This window comes from Austrofundulus limnaeus, unplaced genomic scaffold (assembly GCF_001266775.1).
Source record: "Austrofundulus limnaeus strain Quisiro unplaced genomic scaffold, Austrofundulus_limnaeus-1.0 Scaffold15, whole genome shotgun sequence".
NCBI lineage: Eukaryota > Metazoa > Chordata > Actinopteri > Cyprinodontiformes > Rivulidae > Austrofundulus > Austrofundulus limnaeus.
The window spans coordinates 2,577,007-2,589,398 of NW_013952417.1; the positions used below are offsets into that span (position 1 = coordinate 2,577,007).

Below are 12,392 nucleotides of genomic sequence, written 5' to 3' on the forward strand. Positions count from 1 at the left end.
GAACAGCAACAAGCAGAAGAAATTAAAAAGAACCTAACGCATCTACTTTTTGATCATCAAAAACATTTTTTTTTTCATCTTCTGTTCATTTGATTGTGTCAAAATCCATTGTGAAGTGACAAAGTGAACAGAAGAAAAAGTGGAATAGCAACAGATCTGAGGCCCAAACTCCTTGGAGAGAGCTTGTTTCTCACTGCCTTACACTGTAAACACACGACAAGCCACGCCTCTTTCGGTGCTCCGTGCCAAGCCACAGGAATTCCCTCTCTGTTTTTCTCAGTCTTTTTATTCCAGTCTCTCTCTCTCTCTCTCCCTCATTCCCGCCTTCCCTGATAGACCAATGGGAGAGGCGACCACTGAACTAAAGAAATACCTCTATTCTCTTTTCTGTCTGACTTTTCTGAGATTGTGCTGATTTTCTCATTTTTCCCCCTCCCTTTGCCCTCGTCACAAAAACTGTGATTTTTTTATTTGCCACCTCCTTAAATTTGTGTTCTGAGGATTCCCAAAACATTGGTGTAAATGGGGTGAAATTTTAGCGTTGAAGTGTAATGATTGAGCAGAAAAAGAGATTGTTAGAAACAGGCTCACTTACAGCTGAACAGTCTGTTTTTATGACTGTCTTCCCCTGTGTCTGTCTGTTCATTCCTGCATGCAGGGATTGCGCTCAGCGTCTGCTTTCTGCTGGCATCGTTGGAGACACCTGGGCCAATCTTGCTTTGATTTCATAATCCATGTGTCATGCTCTAGATTAKCCCCCTCCACCCCCTTGTAAAGGACACCTTTGGCTTTTTACTTAATTCACTTCTAAGAATAGCACTCCGACTTTGTTGCTTAATAACCCCACAGTCGTTACTGTGGAGCCACTCCTGCCTGTACGAGCATGTTTGCGTTTGCCGGTGTGTGTGCTTATCCTACCTGTGCACGCACCTAATTGTAGTAAAGTGTTTTTTGTCATGTGTAAGTGCACGCTTCCCTGTATGTGGGTGAGATGGGACTCTGTTGGACTCACAATGCCTACTTAAGTGGGTGTCTTCACTCAGGGGACTYGGGAAGGGTTGGCCGGGGTAAACCACAAAGCAGTGAGGTTTTGAAATCATCACACTTTATGGCTGAGTAAAAATAGATTGTGGTGAGAGACTTCGGGCATAAAAGCTTGTTTTATGACTTCATTACACAACATTTATATTTCTGTGGCACGCTGTTTTTGATTAGCATTGTAGAGCTGATTGTGCTCAAGTCTTTAGTCTTAGCTGCTCGTTAAGTTCCTTCACGCTAATGAACACTGGAGCCAAGCCCACACTGAGTGGAGGAAAGCTACAGTTGCCTAATGAGCTTCTCTTTTCAAATCCTTGTCCTGCTCTCACTCTGCCTTACCCCTCTTCCAAAAAAAAAGTGATGCCGAAATTCCACATATCAGTTCCTTCTCACACACTCAATTACAACTGGTCAATATGAGTGGGCATAAACTACACGTTTTGGATTTGAACCAGCATGTCTGACGGCTGGCCAACTATCAGTCAGAGCTGCCAGAGTTCCTCACCTCCTGCACGGCCTCTGTGCTCACTCTCCACGGCTCGACAGAAAGACRAGAGGCTCCAGTCCACTGCTGCCGCTGTGAGGCAGGATGCTGGGCAGCCTGAAGAATCTTGCCACTGCTGTCTCATTGTGCTCATCACAGAGCCTGCTCTGTTCCAATCACAGCAATGAGCAGAAGCCACCATGCTGCTTTCAGCCACGGAGGGACACACATAACAATCCTAAAATACCAGGCTCTATTCCATTGCAACAACATCAGGGCATTACTGCCATTCCTCGCTCACTAAACAAAACTTAGCACACGGACTAGTCCCTGTGGGTATCATTAAATTTATTATCTGAATTGTGCTTACTATTGTGTTAACTGTTTGATGAGCTCTTTATTTGAGAAGGGTTGAGGACAGAACCTTAATTGATGAAAATTAAGTTGTCGTCCTGAAGTGCTTCTGCTAGTTTTACTCAGACACTGAAAGGTCAGTGTCTCGGCTGCACTGAAATCCTTTGTTGGCTGTCCCAAACAGATTTGCGTTCGGTGAGCAGATGTGCCTGACATTGTCAGTACTGTGACCTTTAGCGATGGGAATGCCTCGTCTGTCTCCAGACCCCCTTACACATTCAGATAGAACCCCTCAGTGACTGAAAGAACATTACCCCGTGTCTTCAAAAACATACTCATTTAAAACCACTGCTATACAGCCTGTGTGTATGACTGCACATAGGCTTTACATTTCTAAATGAAATACTTCATGTTGGTGAATCTTAAAATAGCTTTACTTTCCATACCTGTTTTGTCTGTGGAAAGATGACACCCTCTGTCTTTCACAACAGAGGAAATGACATTGATGACAATAATTAGTGTGTGTTTATGTGGCGTGAAAGCTTACGCACGTGTATGTGTTTCAGGTGGCGTTATACAACACAGACCAGGAAGGTAGCGATAGTCCAAGAAGCAGCCTTAACAACAGCCTGTCTGATCAGAGTCTGGCCTCCGTCAATCTCAACAGTGTGGGCAGCGTTCACAGCTATACACCGGTAAGAAACGAGCAAGAATGAATCTTCAGTCGGACAACAGCTTATGGTGAAAACAATATTTTTGAGGACTTCATCTGAAGCAAAGCATTATGAAAGCTACAAGAGTCAAAAATGAAACACAGAACACCTGTAGCAGCACACTGATGCACCAAAAATCAGATTTTAATTTGTGGTGGTGGTGGTACGTAGCAACAAATTAGCATAATGTGGAAGTTCTAATTAGTTTCTTTATGTTAAATACTTGTTGGTAGGTCTAAAGTAAATACTACACAATTACATTTTTAAGATGCTGAAGAAACTTTTTCATTTTTTATACATTTTTGTGTAATTATTTAAATCTATATTTTCAGTCCGCTGAAGAGCCACAGTTACTAAAAGGATACGAATGAAACATTGCCAGCCTTAGAAAGCGTACTGTATTTCATTTATTCACAAAGCCCCAGGAGGCCTCCTTCAGAGGAGCCAGCTGTAGACAGCAATAGACCGAGGTTCAGGGTGGACATGTGCGAGAGTACAGCATCAGGAAGGGGGTTAAAAGAAACAAAGAAAGATGTGCTCGCTCCTGGAATCCAGACAAAGAGAAGCGCTCCCTCTGATGTCCTCCCACCAGAGATGCCCCCTCTTTGGTGTGGTCCTCCTGCATCCTGGAGTGCTCCCTGCTCCAGGCGCTGAGCATCGATTGGCTCTGCCTGATGGATGTGCTTGCACTCGCTCGCTCTCTCTCGCTCTCTCTCGCTCGCTCGCTCTCTCTCTCGCTCTCGCAGCCAAAGCTCCCAGTAAACACTCTGGCTTTATTATCACCTCTTCACTCTTCCCCGAGCCAGTCTGTGAGCCACGCTCTTCGGCAACATGTCCACATGTTAGAAGAGGAAGATGTTAGGATCAAAAATTGAACATGACCTCTCTTGTAAAACTAGCCCACAGTGGACACGGGTCAGGTCCTGCTCTGTAGAAAAAAAAAAAGAAAGAAATGTGTTTGTATCACTGGCCTGGCTGTAGTAAATTTCTTAGAGAAACTCTTAGCTGGAGGAAATGCTGCTCGCCGTCTTGCAGCCAGAGGCAGGGTATAACGCTGACTGCCCACACAAATACATGGATAAAATGGCTGCTTATTTGTACAAGGTATTGCTATTGATTTTGTTTTAAATACATTTTGCTTAGCCACCTGAGTATTGGCTTTATGTCCATTCCAGTTGCTCTCTTAATGTTGTATGAGGCAAGGCGGTAAACACTGGCCTGGATTGTTGTGATACTGTATGTCTAATTTGTTCATGTTGGATGACTGAGACGTACTCATATAGAAATAAAACCTATTAAATTCACATCACATAAGAATGTTACCGTGCTTTTGTTTGCCTAGTGTTTTATGACTGATGTGCATAAAATATTCTGTATGTTTGATCATTATTTGTTCCATATTTAGGGGCGTAACAGGTCTGTTTGTAAAAATTGTACGAATTGTCCCTGTTTTCTGCAGTGCTTTTCTGTAATAGATTTAATCAACCTTTCACTTGTTTTACTGATGATGAAGAAGCTAAGATACTAATATTCAGATATTCAGTTGTGCTTTCTACTGAAGTGGCAAGAAAAAAAAACAAACTTGCCCTTGTTAAAAATATGCTTCCCGTCTTTACATCTTCAACAGTTTTCATGTCCTTACCTCCCCAGGTAACCAGTCACCCAGAAACTGTGTCCCAGTCGATGAGCCTGCAGCAGCCGCCACAGTCCCAGTACAACTTGCCAGACAGGGACAAGCAGCTTCTGTTCTCGGAGTTTGAAAATCTCAGTGCCTCCTTCCGCAGCCTTTATAAGTCTGTTTTTGAGCAGTCTTTCAGCCAACAAGGTGAGTGGCCTCATGAGGGCACTGAATGAAAATCTAAAAGAGCCTAAGCTATACGTATTAAAGGAGCAGGATGATGCTCCGGGTTCCTAACAGCTGGGGCTATAGGAAGTCTTTAGGCACTAATGAAGTTTACTGGAAGCCAGCAGGTATTCAGCTGGCTGACTTGGCTGGGATGCAAATCTATACGGAGAATTTTCATGGTCTTCTGCCAGGGAAATGTTGAAAGACCTCATTTTATATTCTAAATGTGAGTCTGAGAAGTTCTTCCTTAAGTAAAGAATTATGTAAAGAGATATTGCTGCACTTAATCATTAATTCTCTACTTTCTAGTTTTGCCATGACATGAAAGTTAAATGTGTTTGGTCGTGTTTCAAATGGTTATTTTTTTCTTCTTTTTATGTGGGCCAAATTTCATCAGACGAGTGGAAGAGCTCATTGGCAGCTAAAATTGGCCTAACATTGAATTTATCTCATTGATGGGGTTTTGTATCATTTAATGCATAGTGGGGCATAACACAGCTTTCCAAAAGTGCTGAGGTCCTGCAGAGCAAAAGTCAGACTGACTGATCAACASGAGGCACTTGACAACCAAGGAAGTAAACTGAGCTTTCTGTGTATAACCCACTTTCACAAATCAAATGCATTTCATGCTAATGAGTCTCTTGCCTTTAATCTATCATCTATGTTTCATTAGTTAAAAGTTGTTACCTTTTTTTTCTTGCACATAAAAGGGAAATCTTCTAGTCAGACAAGCTCCGGCAATTAAAAAGCATAAATAATCGAGCTGGAGGATTTTACACTCTGCCGCCATAGACAGTGAGCTAATTCACTGGCTTTGATAATAGGTAATGAGCTCGCATTATTATTCTGGTGCCGCGTTAATTGCTTTCTGTATTTCCCTGGTCAGACAATGGGCTTTCTGTGCTGATAAGAGATGCACCTTTGTCACCCGTGCAGTGAGTGTTATGTGCCGATTGTGGAGGTACAAGGCTCGAGTCGGCCCTAAAAGCACTCTAGTGAAATAGGTTTACTGTGCCAAAAGCTGTGAAGGACGGGGCCTCTTAGGACCACTCCCCACCACTCAGATGATTGCAGTTAGGTGTGCAGATGTTCCTGCTCCAGTCACAGCAGTTAAAGAGCTGGGCAGCAACACGACAATTCAGTCAAGGATGATGCAGGACTTTAGTGCTGGAGAAGAGAGACGACAGCAGCTCAGGTCTGAGAACCTTCAAATTACTACAGAGCTGAGTCATTCCTTTAGTACAACAAAATAGCAGCAGKTTTGTTTTAAGAGTAAAACCATTAAACACAGGCCTGTATCCCATGACTGTAAGAAGATGAAACTGATCTTTTTAAATACTGGATAACTCTACCTATGTGCTTAAAAGTTTTTGCTTTGAAACTTTTTTTTTCTGAAGGTGTAACAAAAGGTTTTATTAGTGATTTACTGAGCCTACAAATAGTTTTTTTATGAAATAAGTGTTTAAAACTAGGGCTGTAAAGGCCCTGTCACACTAGAAAACTTATGCCAACTTATGAAACATTTTTATGAATCATATTTTTTATTTATGTTTAACTTGCTAATAAAAGTTATGTATTTGATCAATTTGTTTGAATTACATTATGTGCACGCCAAAAAGAAGCTTCTTGTTGATTTTTACAATTCCATCTTCAATTTAGATGTCTTTAAAATGTTCAAAAGTTGGCATAAGTTGTCTAGTGTGACAGGGCCTTAAAATAAAAAWAAAACTTGCGATGTGCAGTATTGTTTAATATTAAATTTGTTGTGATAAACTCATATTTTTATCACTTTCTCCTCTGATATTGCTATAATCTAAACCAGGTGGATTGACTTAATATAATTAAATCCACTCAGGGATCAAAGTAACTTTTTATTTTTAAATACTAATAGCATTGAGAACATGAATGCATGGCACTTGAATGATATGTAATGATTTAATGATTTATTGCAGCTCTTTGCTGTATTGATATTTCAATCACTGATATTTTTATAAGCTGTGCAGCCCTAGTTAAAACAAAGGAAAAAGGGAAAGCCTTACAACTTAGTTACTGGAACCAATGAATTTAGGAATGTAGTAAATTTAAGGTGTCGTTTTGCACCTTGCTAAACATTTTCTATAATTTAGTTGAGAAAATAACATGTAGATTAATCCATAACCTTCATAATAGCCTCCTTATTTAAAAAGAAAAAGATTTTTGTGATAGGACTCTGTCAGTTTTGAGTTTGTGTGTTTTGTTTTGCAGGTCTGATGGGGATACCGTCAGATAACTCCCAGCAGACCCACACCTCCTGCTCCTATCAGCACTCCCCCAGTGGCACCATTAACACTCAGAACAACCTATCAAACAACCAACCCAACAGCCACCCCAACAACCACGCCACCAACAGTGGACAGGTGCCGCTGTCCCACCCCGGCCACGGCTCACCCCACACACAGCACCTCTCGCAACACGGCGGCACCCACGGCCAACACGGTCAGCACCCGCAGCACTCTCAGCACCCGCAGCACGCCGTTCACCCCCAGCACGGGCAGCACCCACCCCACGGGCAGCACCCGCAGCAACACGCGGCGCACCCCTCCCAACACTCGCAGCACAGTCAGCACCCGGCTCAACACGGACAGCAGCACCCGAGCCTCTCTCACCAGCCCCATCCCACCCAGCAGCAGATGGCCTGCAACACAGGTAAGACCCTCCGCCTTCATGTGGACCAGAGACGCCTTTTTGTTTTCTCTCCTCCCAATCATCTCACACCCCGATGAAGCAGAGTGCAGAAAACATGTTTGCAGCTGAAACAGGATTCACTCCTCGTCGTTTAGTCATAAATCACAGAGATAACATTTTCAGATGCTAAACAATAAATCATCATCTGATTTATTATCTGTGCTGCTGAGAACAAAGCAGTGCTGAAGACACTGACTTTACAGAGCCGCCTGGCTCCTCCTAGTGGCCACTTCTGAGTACTGAACAGTTTATCTACCTTATTATGTGATGCTATCTTCTTTATTTATTTATTTATTTGACACTGCATGCACGAATATAAAAACATGACTAATCTCTCACCTGAACTGTGACAAATCCTGTGTTGTGTTTGTGTGTTGCAGGGTTACTGTCCGACTGGTACCCAAATTTAGATGCACTGAAAGAAAGCTGTCGTATTGCCAGCAGCTATAACTGGGCAGATGTTGACCTTTCACCTTTCCAAGGTGCGACTTAACAAATAGACCTAAGTTGTTTATTTTTTTATTCCTAAAGACCAGTTTGTTGTTTCAGTTAATTTTTAAACATTTTTTTTAGGATTTTAGGTTTCCCTGTCAGATTTACCTGCTGTAACTCAGCCCAAATGTGGCCCGGACATTTAAATGTAGAAGCTGATCATATGGCTGTGCCCCGGTTTTTTGATTGAGTGTTGGTGTGTCGGCACTATGGAGCTGATTGCAACTTTAATTAAACTGAGCTCTTCAATTAAATAACACCACCTTCAAGTTTAATTACTGAAACACTGAGCTCAGCAGGTCAGTTTATCCAATTAGAGGCTAGGAATGCAAGGTAGCATGTTTTTTAAATATCRTCCACTGAAGGTTACTGACATAAATGTTATATACTGCAGCCAAGTTTTTAGTGTAAATTAATTTTTTAGTTATTCTGTTTATGCTCTATTAATAGTAGGTTTATTTCAGATGCATTTCTGTGTTTAAATGTGTATTTTCTTTTGTCTCCAAGGGTTGAGAGAGAGCATGAGACAGGCTGAGCTGAACAATTGGTGCCTTGAACCCACCCAGATTGCAGACCTCTGCTCATCCATCAACCAGTTTTTTGCCCGGACCGGAGTAATTCAGCAACAGGGGGCGGTGCAGAGTCCTGTTTGCCATGGCCCCATGCACACCAACAAACCCAGCCAGCACCTCAACACAGGTCCTTATCTCCATGTATTTACTTACATTTCAATAAAGATAATTTAACCTTGTTTTTCTTATTTTTCAGAAAGAAATATTAGTTTTTAGTTTTGTGGCAGGCTGTTAATATTTTATTAGAGGCAAAATGCAGTTTTGTTTTCTATTCTCATTTTTTTCTGCATGATTGTGACTTTTGTTGCTTAAACTAAGATCCTAAATGAATTTTTGTTCCCCTCATTAGGAAATCTCTACATGGACTCGAGACAGAGCATGCCCATGATGGGTCCTCCAGGATATCCCCACATGCCCCCCATGAGCAGCACAGGACCCACGATGACAGGTAGCAGCTAATGAGGCAGGATTAAAGTGGTTTCATAGACCAGTAACAGCAACTCACCTTCTCTCTTTTTTTTTCTTCTCTGCACACATCTACTCTCTTCAGGACACCATGCGCAGATGAACCAGCAGCACATGATAACTTCCAGAAACTTCCAGATGCATCGCATGCCAGCCGACGACATCCAGGATGACTTTGACTGGGACTCCATTGTCTAGCCACYGAGATCCCCTTGTCGCAATTACACCCGAGTGAGGAGAGGAGGTGTTAATCCAGAGGAAGCCGGGCTGAGCTGACAGGCTGCAGGTGGAGGAGGACACTGTGTGATGCGGAGGAACATTGGACGAGTTTTTTGGGAAAGTACAGACTGCAGAGTCCTGATAATTTTTACAAATCATTACCCGAAAATGTTACTTCGAAGACAATCATATTTAGCCGGACATGTTAATGTGATCAATTACGAACTTGTCTCGAGGCGAGCAGAACTCATTCATGTCTAAACCACACGGTCCTCAGCTCTTCAGCCAGCCCTCTCCTCATCCTGAGCGATCAGCCTTCCAAAGTCCTCCCCCCGCTCCCCCCGACCTCTCTGCTCCGTAACCGTTATGTGATTTGAGCGACGTGTTCAGCTTGTAATTCTTCTCGTGTTGACATTGGCCTCAGCTGCCTCTAAGATGATGATGTTGTCTCCCTCTTCTTTTTCTTTTATTTTTATTTTTTTACTTTATTTTGTTAACTGTTTGATTTTGGAAAACACAGGCCGTCTCTGTGAGTAACGTGATGGTGCTCATTGGTCACGTTTGGGAGAAAGCGGGCTCCACTGTGGCAGAATCGGCGATTGAGTCAGGTTTACAAAAGCTGAGGTTTTTTAAACAGGGTGTTAAATCTTGATTTTATCTTAGAACAAGGCGGAGATCCCGGAGTATTGTGATCTGTCCTCTGCAGTGCGCTAGTTAAAAAATCTCATCTTTAGTTCTCATTTTCAAGCACTTCAGGATGAATGAAGATGGTGGTGAGCAGAAAAAATCAGGCAAGTGAAAGAGTGGATTTTTTTAACAAACTATGGTAAAGTTTTGTCTCTCTGTGTGCTTCATGTTGGTTTTTATTTCCTTCACTTTACACAAACTCCTACACCTTTTTAAAAACCAAGGCTCTAGTTTGTTTACAAGTTTTAAACCATTAAGAAAAATGATGGTTGGCTTTAAATCAGCTTGGAATAATGCTGGAAGGCAAATTTTAATCTTTAGCATTTCCGCATCAAAAATTTAAATTATGGGATTTCCTTTTTCTTTTTTTTTTAAATTGCCCCACGTTTTGTTTTGATTGCATATAATTTAGCTATTATACAATTACAAGAAGTGAAGAAAGCCTCACATGATACATAGTGTGTATTAGTGAGTGTTTGGGATGTGATTGCTTCAATCATCTCTATGAGCACAAGTTAGACGGACTCAGTAGAAGCGTGTCGAACTGAGACGTGCACTTCCATGGAAAGTGTTTCTGAAGCACAGAGTGGAGACATCGGTGGTTCTGTTTACTGGGCCTTTATGTCCTGTTTTCAAGTGACTCCAACAATCAGACATGTGCTGACCTAAAAAGACACTGTTTTAAAAAAACAAACACTCTTTGCACATTATGTTTACTCAACGTTTAGATGCTGAGCTAGTGGATTGTGTAAAATTCATCATTTCACTGAGAGAATCTGACAGAACTGCTGTCATTATTTGTCGYCTGAAGCTCTGCGTCTAAGACACTGCGTCTGTATTTTAAAGGGTTATTGACAACTTTTTGGGATGGAATATGTGCTTTTCGATTTGGAGACAACTGACTACCACTGATGTTATCTGATAAATGTGACCCAACATATTGAAACTAGGATTAAGGCTAAAAGTGTGAAGAGGCAGATCTAGTGGGGTTTTGTTTAAAGTTTATAAAAATTGTATTTTATCATAATATAACAAATCATTATTCTTATCAATGAACTGTCTGAAATATAATCCTAAAACATTTTTGAAGCACTTTTGGCAACAAAAAAACTGATTTTGAGGAAAAACGCCTTAAAATTTAGAGATTTTTCCTGTGAGCTAGTAAAACTTTTTCTTTCCAGCTAGGAAATCTCAATATTTAAATACTATTTGATGTTTCCTCTTTATAATAACTTCAAAAATCTATAATTAAAATTAATATTAGACCAGATATTAATGTATTATCRTAACCAACAAGACAAATTGAGTCATATCTCTGGAAACGCTAACATCAGAAAGATCCAGGTGTCAAAATGTAGCTTTTAAAGCCAGGAACCTGAAGATGTGATTAGGTCATTTTGACCAAATTTAACTTAATTCTCATTTTGATATAATGGGTCACAAATGTCAGCTATACATCATACATCATCATACAATATCAGCTTTTGTCAGTTTGAAGAGTTTAGGATACAGACTGCGAACGCCCTGCCTGTTTTTGTCTAGATCGGACTGCCAGAGTCGACACTGCTCACACAAACCCAAAATATAAACTCATTTTTAATTMTTTTTTCTAAACATCTCAAGCTCCGTTAAATAAAACACATTTATATGTTCAATCAAACTGCATCATATTTGTGCTATTAAAGAGCAGTTTGTTGCACAAAATGTTTTTAAATAAGTTGACTCTAAAATTGGCATATTCTCTGGTATGCCTTAATTCAAGCACAAACCTATAATATCCTTTAATGTTTTAAGCATTTTTTATGAAGCAGTTTCCAGTCTTTACAATAAACATAAAAACTTTGTTGACATGAAAAACGGTTCTCAACTAAATGTCAACCAGAAACCGGACAATTTTTTTTTTTATTATTAATAGTTTTGTTTGCCAAAGGCTTTATTTGTAGTTTTGATTTTTGTATTTAAGTGACAATCATGGATTCTTTCATATAATTTTTATAATCTCACACAGAGTTTTGTCATTATGGTGGGAAAGAAAAGGCACTTTGAGTCTCAGACGGTTGTTTTATTTAAAATCACAGAACCACATTACTGATAACGTTAAAGTTATTCAGACCTCCACTCAGCCCGGTTCACACTGTAGATCTCTGACGTTGGACTGTCCAGAGCTTCACTGTGCAGAAAAAAAGTCCAATTCTTTAAGCTTATAATACTGCCATGGATTTCATTTTTTTTTTTTCTGAAATGTTTTCAAGCTCTTGTGTTTATTCTGCCAATCACCTCTGTTCAGTTCAGCTTCTCTCCTGCCTTGTTTTGTTTATTTATCTGGCATCCTGTGTGTGTGTGTTCAAAATCTGCCTCACCTGTAGATGTCAGTAGTTACTCTTAGATTTTTATTTTTAAACTGCTAGGATTTTACCAAATCATGACTCTTCTGATGAGCTGAAAGGAGCAGCGGTGTGTGTTGATCTGGACTTTACCGAGCCGTGACTGAGGCTTTGATTGGTGTGAAGCGTTTCAGCTCTTCCAGGTGAAGACTGAAAACTCGAGCGTTTTATAAGAACTCGTGGACCCCCCCCCCCAATCTCCCCCAGGAGACGAAGAAGAATCGAGAAAACCAGTGTGGCATAAAAGGGAAAAGTTGAAGAACTGACTGGATCCCAGTTTTATTATCCGTGTATGTGTTTGTGTTTTCTTTGTGACTGTTTTAAGTTCTCCCTTTTCTTTTATTCTTTTCAGATGACAGTTTAAGTTTTAAAATACAGCTGGACATGTACCTGCCAGAGAGATTATTATTATTA

At 40.7% G+C, this 12,392-nt stretch overlaps 1 protein-coding gene across 2 annotated transcripts in view; it reads left to right on the top strand.

The window, feature by feature from the left end:
• Window positions 1–11,386, top strand: part of foxj3 (forkhead box J3) — an 80,728-nt gene extending 69,342 nt beyond the window's left edge. For both annotated transcript variants that reach the window (XM_014002882.1, XM_014002881.1), the window contains 7 exons: window positions 2,443–2,571; window positions 4,240–4,414; window positions 6,680–7,120; window positions 7,540–7,641; window positions 8,159–8,350; window positions 8,573–8,671; window positions 8,774–11,386. In XM_014002882.1, the coding sequence (XP_013858336.1) occupies window positions 2,443–2,571; window positions 4,240–4,414; window positions 6,680–7,120; window positions 7,540–7,641; window positions 8,159–8,350; window positions 8,573–8,671; window positions 8,774–8,886 (1,251 nt within the window). In that variant the 3' untranslated portion in view covers window positions 8,887–11,386. The remainder of the gene's footprint in view (window positions 1–2,442; window positions 2,572–4,239; window positions 4,415–6,679; window positions 7,121–7,539; window positions 7,642–8,158; window positions 8,351–8,572; window positions 8,672–8,773) is intronic.
• The last annotated feature ends 1,006 nt before the right edge of the window (window positions 11,387–12,392 follow it).